Below are 15,882 nucleotides of genomic sequence, written 5' to 3'. Positions count from 1 at the left end.
TCTAGGATGAGATTCGCACGCTTAACCACTACGCTTAAGAAGCATATATTTTGCCTACAAAAATATCAGGAAATTGTTATCAAGTGCCACTGCGTTTATGTACTCCTGGTCATAATCCTATAATTTCATATAATATCTGTTGTGCTTTCAAACCCCCGACAACTCCACCAACCCCGCAAAAAGTGGGTAAACTTTGACGTGTCTGTTGTCTATAGTCTATCTAATGAAATAGTTATTACGGTGTTTTTTTATTAAAAAGCAGATGTGATCGAGATGGTTATTTGTCTATGAAGATCTGATTTTATTTTGTTTACAGGCCCTCGTGCAAAGCGACGCCAACGTACCTAAGTGCTTATGGCGTGGGCGGTGTCGGTACAGTGCCAAGCACAGGTTTCGGAACCCAACCATCACCCTATGCGTATTCTTCATATAACAGCGGCCTGGCGCAGTCTTTTTCAAATACCCAACAGGTATTATATTGTTACTTCGAATGTGTATAGAAGAATTAGCTTACGACTGGACAAAGTGCAAATATCTTTTGTTTTTATCTGTATAAAAATATACTATATTCAAACCACAAGTGCGACAAAAGCACACCATCTTAAAATTATTATTTAATTTTCTAGTCCATAACATTTCAATGCCTATACTATGTTACTCAGTAACGTATAGTAGACAATTATTTCTTTCAATTGTACTGGAGAGGGGGTTTATTTTATTTTTATTTTGTGTAATTTATGTTCTATATCTTTACCACAGGACTACGGAAGTTACGCAACCGGCTATGCAGATCATAGCGTTGCCCAATATGGTGGGTACTATGCAACCCCTAGTTATTCACCCTACGTTAGTTCGCCAAGCAGCAGCGGTAGCGCAGGACACACGTCTTATCACCTCGGTGGTACTTTAGCAGGTTAGCATTATTATATGATGAAACCATAAATAATTTTATGGTTATTTATTTTCTTTAAAGCATTAGGTAGAAATGTATTTCTATAATAATATGTTGTGCAATGTGTTCTGTGGCCCATAGCTGTGTAAAGCGCCACCTAGTTCATGTGTCATGATACATCCAAAACAACAGACAATTGACTTTTCTTTGTTGCTTATTTTGACATTGAGATTCGTAAAGTGATTTATATTATAATTTATAATCTATGTTTCTTATATTTGATTATTATTTGTTGATGTTTGTGTCCGTCATAGATTTTGTGTAAATTTATAATTTTATTAATTGTAGTAGGCTATAAAAATGAAATAGGAGTCTGTTTTAATTAATATAATTAAGCATTCCACTCAGTGTATTCCAATACCGTTTAAAAGACAAGCCCAACATGAATAAAGAGAACGAAGATTATCCTCCAAATAAAAGATTTAAAATTGACCGTCCTTTAGTAAGCTATGATGACGATTCAGATTATTGGCCTGATTCTGATGGTGATAGTGGTAATAATACTGTATTATAATTTCGTGGAACATTTTATTGGTTAGAATAACCAAAGATTTATAAACTTGTCCAAAACTGGATTTATAGGCTGAAACTGCTTTTGGTGGAATATTTGTTATTTGTATTCAATCTTTATATCTCTCTAAATTAACAAAATATGCCTTAAAATCTTATTATATACATATTATGACTTGCTAGTCCGATTTGGTATAATGTGTTTAGATAAACTAAATAATATACAATCTTACTTTTATTTAACTTCTTTTAAAAATATTGAGTACTCATTTCTTACAAGCGTAAAATGAAAATACAATTATTTCAGATTCACCGTCAACAATGCTTCCATCAATTAATGACACACCTCTATCACCAATCAAAAATGAAATACACGCTGCCAGTAGAAGGTGTAGAGAAAACTCAGGGTGAGATTTTTACTATATCTTAGTAACTTACTGTTGTGTTCTTACAAACGTTTGTAGTATATATTTATTATAAAAGGTTTTATTAGTTGAACATAATTGCTATACCTCTTTACTTTTCACACTAGCATCTGCGCTAATAGCTGCCATAGCTTAGCAAACTACTTAACAAGGATTCATATTGGTTTTTGGAATTCAAGTTTTGTTTTGCAAGTCAAACTCTGGTTTCGAAACATATTTCTGGTTGTTTTTATTTATTTTTGTAACATTCACAGAGAAAGCACAGCATCAAGATCTCGTGGGAGAGGAAGGAGAAATACATCATCATCACCTGCCCAACATGTTCCCGAGCCAACTACCGAAAGAGTATTTATCTGGGATCTTGACGAGACAATTATCATATTCCACTCTCTGCTAACTGGGACATATGCTACGAAGTACAATAAGGTATGTCTTAAGCTTACTGATCATTTCCTTCTACTGTACTACTTCAAATAACAATCACTTCTTAATTAAAAAAGTGAGTATATCTCATTTATGTTACCGCCAAAGAAAATTTTGGTATGATTTAATAAATAATACCTCATTTTTAATTTTGAAGCTAGGAAATATTTAATTGCCATAGATCTCTGTATTGGGGATAGTCATTTAACTTATAATAAGTAGTATTCTTTCATTGGTTTGTGAAGGTTATGTAGTTGATAATTTTTTATGCATCATTGTTGTACAGTACAGGAAATCAACTCCAAACACCAATAAATTTACTTTAACACTATCACACAACACGGCCAAATTAGATAACACTTAGTTAAATGTATTGAAATATTTTATTTATTTGTTTTCTTTTGTTAATTTTTGAACCTTGTAATTAAATGTATTATGTATTCCATCTCTGGCTATATTTTCAGTGTAACTGTTTGTTATTATACATAATTTATGTTAGCTGTAGGATTCCGAAATAAATAAATAATAAAGTGTAATTTAAATATTGTTTCAGGACACACAGCAAATAGTACAACTGGGATTCAGAATGGAGGAGATGATTTTCAGTCTAGCAGACACACATTTCTTCTTTAATGATGTTGAGGTAATTTTTATTTTGTCTTCATCTTATTGTAGTGTGCCTGTTGATTGATGAAATAAATTATAAAAACTACTAACTGATCTGTAGAATAACAATATTATTTTCTAATGATTTCAAGTCAGAATTTAATAGATGAACTATATACTTTTAACTTACTAAAGTAACCTCATTAATTTGGATAACTCTTTTTACCTTGTTTCTTTATTTTTTATATGGCTCTGGCACGGTTTGTGCACTAGCCAGTGTCAAGTAGAAGATTTTTATAATTCGCACTTGTATAATTTGACATCCTCGGCCTAGAACGTATTGCTACGTTCTAAACCTTCACAGTCTCCTTTCTTAGGTAGCATACTCACTGCTTGCCTTAGAAATTCGACCGTGCCCTCCATGTACGGTTTAAGCACTCCCCTGGTACCGCACAACCCTCCCAAAGGCCGAGAAATAATTTAAATTAAATCTTGCCCTCGAACCGGGAATCGAACCCGGTATTTTACCTTGGTTTAGAAAGTGATCAAGATGTAAACAGACCAACATTCTACTAATTAAGGTTTTTAACGTTGAAAATAATTTAATTCTATATTATTACAGGACTGTGACCAGGAGCACATAGACGCAGTGGCAGCAGACGATAATGGCCAGGACTTATCTGCCTACAACTTCGCATCCGACGGGTTTCACGCAGGGGCGGCACCTAATGCAGGCTTATGCGCTCCTGGTGTAAGAGGCGGAGTTGATTGGATGAGAAAGTTGGCGTTTCGATACCGAAAAATTAAGGATACATACAATAATTATAGGAATAGGTGAGATTAATTTATTTGTAAGTACTTACTAAACTCGGTCGAAATTGAATTCATGTATGCGGTGATGGTAGTTGTTTCGACTATGTATTTGCGTGTTGTTTTCACGAGTATGTGCGTGCTCCTATTTCACCATGCCTCCTGCTGATAGAGGACAAATCTTTGTTTTTTTTACATTTATGTTATTATTATTAATTACTTGATATGTAATGTCAAATGTGGAACATGGTGTAATGGTTGTAGCTCCTTACAAACCTTGTGTAAAACAAAAAACTTGGCGATTAAAAAGAGTGGCGGAGAGTTTATTGCCAGTTCCTCTCTTCCGTTCTACGCCCTTGATTTGCGAACTGGCAGTAAATGTAAAGCATTTAATATGTATTTCTTTATTGACGTTCATAAGTGTACATTGTGTTAACTAAATGAATAAATGATTTTCACTTTGACTGAACACGGAACAATATATAATTAATTACTAACTACTAGTACTTGTCTGTATTAAATCTTTATCATTTAATGTTCGCTATCAACATTTCTGAGTGGCTCCTTCATAGAAGTAGTATTTGCTTACCTAAGTTTTAAGAATGTTTACTTAGTTTTTAGTTTAATAAGCGCCAGCTAAGTTTGTATGAATAAAAAAAAGTGCGTGCGTACAAATTACACATATAAGAAGGGAAACTTCTTTGGCAAACTAATCTTTAAGTCTTGTTCATATTTATAGAAATCTAAAAATTTAGATTTCCGAGACTTAGAGGGAGGGGAAAAAGGAAGATATGCTAGGAATTTAATGAATTTAATTGTCATTAAATTAAGTGTCGAAAATTAATACAAATAGTGGCATTTTAATTTACAATTCGTCATTTCAGATTTCAATAAATTATTTTGCATAAAATATAAAATCATTAATTTCTTTTTACGAAATTTTAATTTAGAAAATAGAATTTCTATAAGGTAATTCACCCTTCTCACTCTCTGTCAGTCGGTCTCGATCGCTCTCTCTCTTTTCTTCGACAAAAACGCTGCACAAATTCGTGACGTTTTCGTAAAAATTTACCCACAGCCTAAAGAAGTGTCACTTTAAAAAAAAAAAATTAGGAACTAAAGCCCGTGACACAGAAATAATTATAATAAATAATTGTTTGAATGTTTTCAGTGTGGGCGGCTTACTTGGACCAGCGAAACGTGAGCAGTGGCTACAATTACGAGCAGAACTTGAGCAGGGCACAGACAACTGGTTGACGTTGGCCTGCAAATGCCTTAATATGATCAATTCTAGGTTTGTTATTTCATTTTAATACTATCAGATTAAAACATGATATTTATTTATTAATTGTTTCACATGCCGTATATCAACAAAATTGTATTTGTTTTATTATTCGCGATAAATAAATTATTTTCTAGTTTTAGTGTTAAAAATACAATAAGGTTGCCAATTTAAAATAAAAATCCTGTTTATTTTTTATAATATACTAGCTGACCCGGTAAACGTTGTTTTGCCATGTATATTATTTCTAGGAAACTTTTTTTTAGTTCAATAAAATTAACTATCTACTGTTATAAAAAAGGGGTTGATCGTAGAGGGGTGAAAATTAGGGGTTGTATTTAGTATGCTGTATGATGTATCATAAAAAAATAAAAACAAAAAAATTATATATTTTTTGTTTTTTTGGAGTGGACACCCCTTATTACTTAGGGGTTTTAGGACTTACTGAATATGCATAAAAAATTTCATAAGAATCGGTCGAGCCGTTTCGGAGGAGTATGTAAACGAACATTGTGACACGAGAATTTTATATACATATTAGATTAAAAAAAACGTTAATTTTGTAATATTATTTTTCAATTACAGAGAAAATTGCGTAAATGTATTGGTGACGACAACGCAACTGGTACCAGCGTTAGCCAAGGTGTTGCTGTTCGGTCTTGGAGGAGTGTTCCCTATCGAAAATATTTATTCCGCTACTAAAACAGGTAAGATCCTTATTTCTTATAAGTTAAAATGGTCGACCGCAGTTCTTGTGGTTCGATTCCCGGGTGGATAAAAACACGTGGCATTTTGAGATTTTAATTTTAAAAATATAATTCCTATAAGGTAATTCGCCTTTCTCACTCTCTCAATCGCTCTCTCCCTTTTCTTCGACAAAAACGCTGCACATCTTCGTGACGGATGAAACATCCGTAAAAATTTTACCCTCAAGTGCCTAAAAAAGTTTCACTTAAAAAATAAAAATATTTTTCCAGGCAAGGAAACATGCTTTGAGAAAATCAAGCAGCGATTTGGAGAGAGGTGTACCTATGTCGTGATAGGAGATGGACAAGACGAAGAGGCTGCGGCTAAAGCTAAGAATTATCCGTTTTGGCGGATATCCGGACACTCGGATATAGCGGCTCTATACAACGCATTGGATATGGGCTTCTTATGATCTGCTGTTACCCTGGTATATGGAATTTTGTATATAAACACCATCCTGCCGTGGATTCGATTTTTGAGTATTATTTTGATGTGGACAAAGAACTCAGATTTATTTAGGATAATTTTGTGGTGGTACTTTGGATGGAGACTTCTTATGTTGTTCTGATAACCTGGTATTTCAGTACAAGTTGTTTGAAAATCTCCTAAATTTTCTACTTTTGAGCGTTATTTATTTAATTTACACGCAATGGATGATAAATTACTCAGTGGAATTTCAGGGATTTTATAAATTAATATAGAAAACAAAGAAATCGTTAAAATTTATTATGATAATTCCATTGATATACAAAAAACCCAAGATGCACACTCAGCGTCAAAAAAAACGTCCTCAAAAAATGAGCGCAACATTCTAAATTGTGCGCTCATTTCAAATAGTCTCGCGTCTAATAAGTGGAGTCGATGTTATTTATTTGTTTTTTTTTATAAATAAATTTATGTACTTTTGAACTTTTTTGTGTGTAGTTTTTGACAAATATATTTACGCTATATAAAGTATAGGTCAGGAGGTAGCCAATTTAACATTTTTTTTTAATTTAAAGAAAAAACTTTTTAACCGGATTAAAGTTATGTATTATTATAAATTTACAACTATTTAACATCCAACACCTTATGTCTTCAGTCACCGTGACCACGCACGCTGTAAAACACCCGAAAAGTCGGATAAATTTAAAATAATGTTAAATAGTTGTAAATAAAAAAGTCATGTTCGACTCCACTCAATACCTTGTCCTACCGACCACGGTCGGTCGTAAAATTTTATTGCTTTAAGTACGTATACACTGCGTTGTAATAACAACTTTAAGCAATTCGCGTAAGGTTGATTTTGCAATAATATATGCTTGTAACATATACTGTTATAGACATACTGTTATAGAAAGAGACAGAAATAGTGTTTCGGGACACTTTCGAGCGTTACTTTTATTCGAGACTGTGCATCTTGGGTTTTATGTATATCAATGGATAATTCCGACCTTCTGTAATTAATTTAAGGTCATTATGGCCTAAAGTTAGCAAATAGGTTTCCTAACTTTCGTATTTACCTTTTCTCTGAACATATTTTTATTCTAGACTCGCAATATGAACTCTGACAATAGTATGAATAAGTTTACAATTAATTTTTAGAGCCAAGTTCATCGAGCTAACGACCCGTTTTTGAAAACGGACCGTTAAATTAACGATCAATGGTTTTATTTATTGTCATTCAAGTGGCTTTGATTAATCGATGTTGAAACATATCTTAAAGTACATAATTATATTCATTTCGACTTGCGGAGCTGGGGTCAAAGGCGATTAAAAAAATATAAAATAATTTTTATTAAGAAAATTCTCGATTCTACAATATGTAACAAAAATCGTGTTCAAAAGTTTTATTTCAAAATTAAAACGCACACAATGAAACAATACTCCAGCGACTTCTTACGTCCTGGTAACTTATCCAATTTAAACATATCTTTTTGTATCTTTAAAGCTTTCAACAACTCGTAATAAGTACGAGCCGTATTTGTTAAACCTATATTATTTTTAGAACATATATAAAAATATATTTGTTACATATTGTATTCCACCGGCTCCCACATTGAAAGCTCAAACGCAGCTCAAAGTCCTTTTGTAAATAGATGTAGATTCTCTAGGTAACCATTCCTAAGTTTTTATATAAGTATATGTACAGAATTATTTTTAGTGAAACTTTTTAGAGAATTATATTCTGTGGGCCGCCGCTTTTATTATTTATCAGCACAAGATTTTCTACACTTGATTTTTAATCCGATGTTAAAGATCCCGTCATAAACCTAGTCTGATAAATCTGAAAGTTTTACGGACAGTTTTTAAACGATTGTTAGATATTTTGAAACGTATTTTTGTGTTCACTTTTAAGCCCTTGAATTCATCCGCCATTTTGAATTACGCTAGTCGTAAAATATTTATCAAACATGGGATTTTTTTGACGGAATCTTTTAATTTGTGCTAAACCACCCAAATTCTGTATCTTTATAAGTACGAACCATTAACCCCCTTTTTTATAAAAAAATATCTGTTTTATAAGTGAACTAATCTCTTTTCATCACACATTGGATTTAAAGAGACGAATCTACATTACTTTAGTAAAACAGTATTTTTTATAAATAATGGGGTTATTTTGTAGACATGAGCACAATATTTTTATCGCAATAGGGTAACACTGGCTGAAAAATGTAACAGATTACAAAAGAAAGTTAAACTACAAAATATATTTTAATTGTAAAAACAGTACAATTTATTTTCCGGTCTTGTATGATTTCGGCTGATACGATTCTAGCAATATTCGTAATGTTTTAGTAAATTTTATTATAAATGTAAATACAATTATGCGTAATTATACTGAAATCGTTACAGAATTATTCAAATGTGAATAAATATATTATTTCATATTTATACTGGTTTTTATTTTAGTTTTAACTGACTGACATCAAATTCATCATCATCATCAGTATCAATACACAGCCCCTTGTGAGCCTCATCAAGTATATATTGCCATCGCAATATATTTAGTGGTTCTTGCTTCCAACTTCGAACACATATTGTTTCGAGGTCCTTGACAACTCCATCCCATCAACGCAGCCTCGGTCTACCGGGTTTTCTCTTGCCACCGAGTTGTGAGTTCAGTAAGGACCTTGGGGTTCTGTCGTCCGCCATTCGGTGCACATGTCCCAACCATTTGAGCCTATTGCATTTTATAAAATGGTGGCGTGGTCTAAGGTGTTACAAAGTTATTCATTGTAGCGAATACGTATAACACCGTCGTCGCAAACAGGGCCAAAGATTCTTAAAAGAACCTTTCTTACCTTCCTTCCTTTTGTCACTTTATTTATTTATTTATAAGTCCTAAAACAACATATGTATGCTTAAAATATGACTACAATTTTTACACACATACAAGTATTAGAAGATAACAATTACTAGCAGAAAAAATCTCGTTGAAAATGGCCGACTATATCGGCGGCTATATCACTTAACATCAGGTGAGCCTCCTGCCCGATTGCCTCTTGTAACATAAAAAAGGGAATTATGAGAAGCAAATGTCTACAAAACCCTATCGCTAAAACTACAACTACGAGTTTTTTTTTTTTTAATTATCGGAGTAATAGAGTACAAATTTGACTTAAGAATGATAAAATTAGACAGAAGATAAATATAAATTAACTTTAATAAGACAGTTGAGTCTATGTTCCTAGTAATAATTACATACCAAATTCTTGACAAAAATAATATTTCCACATTACAATGATAACGGTTGTGTTGCCATACAAAAATATTCCCCACAGACAACAGTTTTATACAATTAGTTTTCCGTTGCTTAGCAACCAATTCTTACAACTATCAACACAAATATTTTAAAATAATAAAATGAAGTCCATTATAAATACAATACTATTTGATGTGTCTAAAAATGAGATGTTTAAAATTAATGAGAACTTTAAAATGTTACATCGAAAGTTGAAGACAACATGGAAAGTTATGATGTAAGTAGAGTTTAATAATATAATTTAGTTATTATGTTTTAAGGTTAGTTATTGTTTTTTGTTATTGAAATTCTGCCTTGAAGTTCTTCGTCATTTAATAAAGTGTCTTAATAATATCCTATTTTCATAGCATCCATACAGCTATGTGATCCTGGTAAAGATTGCGATTGTCGACTCAGGTTGTGCGTTTAAACCCCGACGTTGTACCACAAGCAAGAACTAGAATTCTGTTTTATGAAAATCTTCTTTATAGGCGATGGCGGGCTTTCTGTTCCTGCCTGTATTTTTGTGTCTTAAGGTAAATCCGTGCGACGCGAGGTCATAAACCATATGTCGAGGCTCCACATTTTATCTGAGGGTAGGACGTCTGAGGAGTCTGCATAACTCAACAAGTTTTGCCTACCCTACATAAAAGTTAAATAAAAGTATAAATTTTTAGAAACCGTGAAGAACTTTCGCCTTCAATACTCCAAGACGTCAAAATACTTGTCGTACCAGGACCTCAGAACGTCTTCAATGATGATGAGTTAGCAGCGCTTAAAAGTATCGTGGAGAGAGGGGATTCTGTGCTAGTCCTTATGACTGATGGAGGAGAGGAAAGAATGAATACTAATATCAATTTCTTTCTAGAAGAGTATGGAATCGTTGTGAATAATGGTACTATTTTGTTATCCCAGAACAAAGACTGATAAATTTTGGTATCAATCTTGATCCCTTGAGAATACCAGTAGTAATTTCCTATACCCTACCTTCTTCTTATAGACTGTTTGCATACGTAAATGCTGTTTCTTAGGGCTTGTATCACACGGCGTATAACCTTCTAAACGTAACCTAGATATTCAGTTTAATTCTCTTCAAAACAGTAATTGTTTCGGGCACGCACAGAAATGTGTCTTTGCACAGGGTTTTAGGTCTTCAAAGTGTGTGTTTCCAGTGACTTCATAAATGCTAAATGTCAATTGTATTAAATAAAAAAAATGTGTGCGTGTACTAGGTGTACACACGTAAGAAGTGAAACTTCTTTATGACCTTATTTTTCGAAAAATGATCTACTTTATGCAACTTTACAGAAATTGGTTAAATAAAGTTAAATTAGATAAAGTTTAACAAAAGGCTTTTATTATCATAGACATGAATACAAATACAATTATTTCATTTTAACTTATTACCTACTGTACTACTATGTAGTACTAAGATTATTACAGAATTTCATTAATTGTAATAGAATTATTAGTATTACTATCATTGTTATCGTTATTATATATTTTTGTTACTAATGGCTTCGAATCTCTTCGGATCAACCGTGGTAGGGACAAGAAAAAGATGGCGCGTAACCGAAAAATGTGACAAATGTGTGTAAATTTTTTTCCAACGCCGATAAAGAAGTTTGACTTCAAAAACAAAAAACTTAAAAAGTTTCAACAGAATTTGTTATATAAAAAGTCGTTTATTTATTCTACAACATGTTATATTATACTAGAATATATGACTTACAGATTGCGTGGTACGCGCGAAGTACCACAAGTTCTACCATCCAAAAGAATGTCATATCTCAAACGGTATTCTAAACAGAGCAATTACCAAATTCATTATGAAAATGCCAAACTACACAAGTGAATCTGATGATTTTCTGTGAGTATTAATTATTATCATATATTCCTTACTTATGATTCCAAGGTTCCAACCACAATTTTCCTTGAAAGTCGTGAATATAGGCCTAATTACTAGTCTAGCAGCCTACCTCACAATTCATACTTGCCTAGTATATTACTCTAGTAATGGTGCGCTTACACGTGGGCAATAATTGCTCGGCGATACGAATGGACCGATCTGGAGCAATTAATGGAGCAATTTCAATAAATTCAATAAATTTCAATAAATTATTTCGGCGATATTGCTTCTAATTGCTCCAGATATTTCATATCGCTCAATGTCGCAGATACGAATTGACGAATATCCAATGGACTTGGAAATTCCTAGCAATTTTTGTATATGTCTCATTCGCACTTGTTTGTTTTGCGGCTTGCCGTCTTGCTTCCGCGGGGACAGCGAGAGGTCTAAATAATAATAATTTCTAATTACTTTATTCAAAAGTAATTCAAAGTATGTTCGTGACATTCTAGTAAAGTTTTTGAATAATATATTATCTAATTCTTGAAAAAAAAATCAATTAAATTAAAGAATTAAAGAAAAATTAAAAAAATAATAAATTAAAAATTTAATTAAAATCCTTAAACAATTAAAGAAAAAATATATTTTTTTCTTTAATTGTTTAATTTTATTTTCACAATGAAAATTGCGGCCTCTTTGCCAAAAACGATCGCACCCAAATTTGACGCACCAGACGCCTTTTCCTTTTCTTTCTTTTTTGTTTTTGATTAATAATAAAAAAAGCGCTACAAGCCGCCGCAGCAAGAAGAATGTCGTCCATAGCGAGCGAATACTGAAATGCTCGTGTAGGACAGTATTGCCTAGTTGATGAAGTTGTGCCATATCGCTCAATATTGTATTGCGCAGTATTGATGCTTGTTGCCGTTGCCGTAAATTGCTTGATGTAGTCGTGACGTCATAATTGACGAGTATTGACTGGAATTGAGCAATTTTAATTGCCCGTGTAAGCGCACCTTAAGTCTATGCACAATTGTGTGAGACGTTTTATGTATGATCTATTGACATCAGTGTGTGTGTGTGTGTGTGTTATCATCGTATTCTTCTAATCACATCCTTCACCATTTCATATCGCTCGCGTATCTCACAACTCAAATTTTCTAGTTAAACGGCAGACCCTCACAATTCATACGTGCCTAGTATATTAATCTAGTAAGTCTGCGCAATTGTGTGAGATATATGGTCAGATGACATCAGTGTGTGTGTGTGTGTGTGTGTTAACTCGTATTCTTCTAATCACATCCTTCTCCATTTCATATCGCTCGTATCTCAAAATTGGTATTTTCCAGTGAAGATCCCCCAGCACCAAACTTCATTTACCCCTATGGTGCAACGGTTACAGTCAAAAAGCCAGCTGTAGCAATTCTGTCCAGCAGTGATGTATGCTATCCTGTCAAAAGACCGGTTGCAGCTTTATACACTTCGGAGAAGACGGGAGGTATTTATTTATTTAAACGACAAATTAGATATTGCAGATTAAGCTAGTCTAAGATATTTTGACGTGAAAAACTTTGAAATTGTTTCCAAAATGGGTGGAAAAAAGTGATGATACAGTTAAGAGGTCATTTGGAAATTATTCAAGATTTTGACATTACTAAAAATAATAAAATTTTACGACAGTTATTCCATCGTGGACCACGTCAAGTTAAAATTATCTTCCCTTGCTGGTGCACTTCGTAATGTCGATAGAGGCTTTCCAAAAGCAGTTCCTTCAAGAAAAAAGCGTATCTTTCGCGAAAAGTTCGAATGACAACATACATTATAATATATAGAAGTATGCCTCATCTTGTAAACTTCTACAAAATAAATAAATTAAAATCCTCTTTATTATCCTACTCTTGCTCCCGCTGACAAACTATATACATATTTACAATTAATTAATGTACGAACGCGGCGTCATATATTTTATACTTTTTATGAGATAACGTTTATATACGTTGTACTTTATGCAGGTAAGCTTTTCGTGATGGGTTCAGGTCATTTTTTCACGGATCAGTATTTGGACTGTGAATGTAACGATCTCATTCGTGAGTTAATATTCAACTACCTCGGAGGAGTAACTGACTTGCATCTCAACCCAGTCGATGTGGATGATCCTGATGTAAGAATCTCTATTCATTTATTCTCTCCTGGTATGGTTTTCATAATACATACCAGGAAAACTACTACTAACTTATTGTTTGTTTAAATTTTGACAGATAAATTTGGTTTATTTAAATCTATTTTGATTTTTGTGCAATTAATATTGATTTACAATCGAAGCCAGATTAAATACAAATTCTTTATTAATTAAAAAAGGTGTGCCAACGGGCATTAATTACAATAAATTAAAGCTTTTAGGGACACACAAAAATAACAATAAAAGCTGCTTTATACTTAATAAGTATTGATAACAGATTTCTTACAAACTACATATATTATCTAAAACGCGAGAGATATAAATGATAAGTTATTGTAAGTTTTTGAATGATAGCTCTGCGAAACTATGAGTAATGTAATAATATGAAATAATAATATGATTTTGAGGAAAATTTATCAGCTAACTTATACATCCTCGGAATAGAACCTAGGACGGTTCTACGAAATGCCAAAATTAGAGAGGTGGTTACTGTGTATTTATGTCGTAATAATTTTAAAAGTTATCTTGCTTTTTCATGTACATAGATTTTTGCAGGTAAACGAATACCGTACCTTAGGTGATGTACTGTGGCTCAGTACTTTGCTTCTGCCGGAGCCAGCGAGTTCGCCACCACCACGGCTGACGCCGCTTCATCCTCACGCCCTCTTCACATGGAGACTATTTTCTCTCAATCTCTCACACTGTAAGTTCTATAGGAGAATATATGTTTACTGTCTTATTTCAAGATGCAGTTCTCTGTTATAGAAAAAAGTATGGCAAAGTATCTTAAATATTAACTAAACCAGGAAAAACTGTTTTTTTAACTAACATAAAATCATTAAAAATTATTCTTTAAAGATTCTTTGATGAACAGGTTTAGTAGTTGACACAGCATATAAAAAACATACTAACTAAAACTCTATATACATATATAATATATATATATGATGTAGATTATATTGACTAATTTTCCTTATTCCAGTACCCGAAGTACTAGGACTATATGAGGAGTTAGGAGTGAAACATGAACCTCTTCGGCTGATCGCACCGCAGTTTGAAACGCCATTTCCACCTTTACAATTAGCCGTAAGCGGAAAATCTTGACATTACATATTCAAATAAATATATTTTACTGGTTCATCGTATGTACATGTGTGTAGTCACACAACGACTTTTGTTTTTATTTATCTCGACGCTCCACGAAAGTATAAAGACATTAACGTGAACGTATTTGAAAGACCGTTTTTTTTTAGGTATTCGCTCCGACGTTTCGAGAGCCACCTCCACCACCGTTGGAGCTATTTGACCTCGACGAAGCATTTTCTTCAGAGAAGTCGCAACTTGCAAGACTTGCAAACAAGTGTCTGCAGCCAAATAGCAATAGGATGGCACAAGGTATCGAGTTCACACATTTATACTGGCATGAACGGAAATTACTTTCAGTCGGCTTCTACTCTCCTGGTACGCTGTACCCACTTCGCTGGGCGTCAAAAAGTGTAACAAATCCTTTTATTTTGTTAATTTGATAATAATAACGCTGCAGCTATTTTAGATTATAGCTGCAGCTGAGATTCATCATCGGACGTCGAGGCAGAAAACGAAATTCCACCCGTATCACCTCGACGTCCGTCGTTCCACAACTGGGCAAGGCAGTTTTTGTCGCCACTATGTGGAATCAGCTGCCCACTGAAGTATTCCGAACCAATTCCACTTAGGGTCCTTCAAGAAGAGAGCATACCAATTCTTAAAAAGCCGGCAACGCACTCGCGAGATCTTTGGCATTGAGTGTCCATGGGCGGCGGTATTTAAAAAATCCTTGTGTTTTTTTCAGGTGATGGACAACTAGAAAATGAACTAGAGTACTTCATACGAGAGTGTGGGCGTGCTGTGCGATTGACGAAGTCTCAGAACCAAGGAGCAAAACAAGTGCTGCACCAACTTGGCTTACAACTAGCAACATTTAAGAAAATTGCACCTAAAGATTAAGATTAAAATATTATTCAAAATAAACTTTTTATTTTACACGGTTTATACTCCTGCATGAAAGAGACAATTTTATGTCTCTGGTCATGAGATTTTAGCTGTGTTAAAAAATATATATCTAGAGAAGTGTCAGCCTAGTGGCTTCAGCGTGCGACTTTCATCCCTAAGGTAGGTTCGATCCCTGGCTGTGCACCAATGGACTTTCTAAGTGCAGATTAAACATTTGCTCGAACGGTGAAGGAAAACATCGTGAGGAAACCGACATGACTTAGACCCAAAAAGTCAACGGCGTGTGACAGGCACTGGAGGCCGATTACCTACTTGCCTATTAGATTTAAAAATGATCATGAAACAGATTCAGAAATCTGAGGCCAAGACCTAAAGAGTTGTAGCGC

At 33.6% G+C, this 15,882-nt stretch overlaps 2 protein-coding genes across 4 annotated transcripts in view; both read left to right on the top strand.

The window, feature by feature from the left end:
• LOC125050516 (eyes absent homolog 2) overlaps positions 1 to 6,539 on the top strand; it is a 48,424-nt gene extending 41,885 nt beyond the window's left edge. For all 3 annotated transcript variants that reach the window (XM_047650416.1, XM_047650414.1, XM_047650415.1), the window contains 9 exons: positions 317 to 470; positions 760 to 913; positions 1,770 to 1,869; positions 2,142 to 2,313; positions 2,864 to 2,953; positions 3,539 to 3,750; positions 4,898 to 5,020; positions 5,594 to 5,715; positions 5,986 to 6,539. In XM_047650416.1, coding sequence (XP_047506372.1) covers positions 317 to 470; positions 760 to 913; positions 1,770 to 1,869; positions 2,142 to 2,313; positions 2,864 to 2,953; positions 3,539 to 3,750; positions 4,898 to 5,020; positions 5,594 to 5,715; positions 5,986 to 6,167 — 1,309 coding nt within the window. In that variant the 3' untranslated portion in view covers positions 6,168 to 6,539. The remainder of the gene's footprint in view (positions 1 to 316; positions 471 to 759; positions 914 to 1,769; positions 1,870 to 2,141; positions 2,314 to 2,863; positions 2,954 to 3,538; positions 3,751 to 4,897; positions 5,021 to 5,593; positions 5,716 to 5,985) is intronic.
• Positions 6,540 to 9,550: 3,011 nt separating this feature from the next.
• On the top strand, positions 9,551 to 15,503 carry LOC125050689 (intraflagellar transport protein 52 homolog). The gene is made up of 9 exons (XM_047650686.1): positions 9,551 to 9,717; positions 10,157 to 10,374; positions 11,214 to 11,349; positions 12,675 to 12,823; positions 13,338 to 13,486; positions 14,060 to 14,207; positions 14,487 to 14,590; positions 14,758 to 14,899; positions 15,336 to 15,503. Exons 1-9 carry the CDS (start codon positions 9,602 to 9,604, stop codon positions 15,488 to 15,490), a joined length of 1,317 nt encoding a protein of 438 aa, XP_047506642.1. The 5' UTR covers positions 9,551 to 9,601; the 3' UTR covers positions 15,491 to 15,503.
• Positions 15,504 to 15,882: the final 379 nt, after the last annotated feature.

The sequence above is a fragment of the Pieris napi genome, chromosome 6, assembly GCF_905475465.1.
Source record: "Pieris napi chromosome 6, ilPieNapi1.2, whole genome shotgun sequence".
In the NCBI taxonomy this organism is placed as follows: Eukaryota; Metazoa; Arthropoda; class Insecta; order Lepidoptera; family Pieridae; genus Pieris; species Pieris napi.
This window is presented reverse-complemented; position numbering and strand designations above follow the sequence as displayed.

Bases quoted from the DNA above. Each gene is read 5' to 3' on its own strand.
- LOC125050689 (XM_047650686.1), top strand. From the start codon at position 9,602: ATGAAGTCCATTATAAATACAATACTATTTGATGTGTCTAAAAATGAG. The intron at 13,487-14,059 runs GTAAGAATCTCT...AGATTTTTGCAG, and splicing joins TCGATGTGGATGATCCTGAT to GTAAACGAATACCGTACCTT. The intron at 14,208-14,486 runs GTAAGTTCTATA...TCCTTATTCCAG, and splicing joins TTCTCTCAATCTCTCACACT to TACCCGAAGTACTAGGACTA.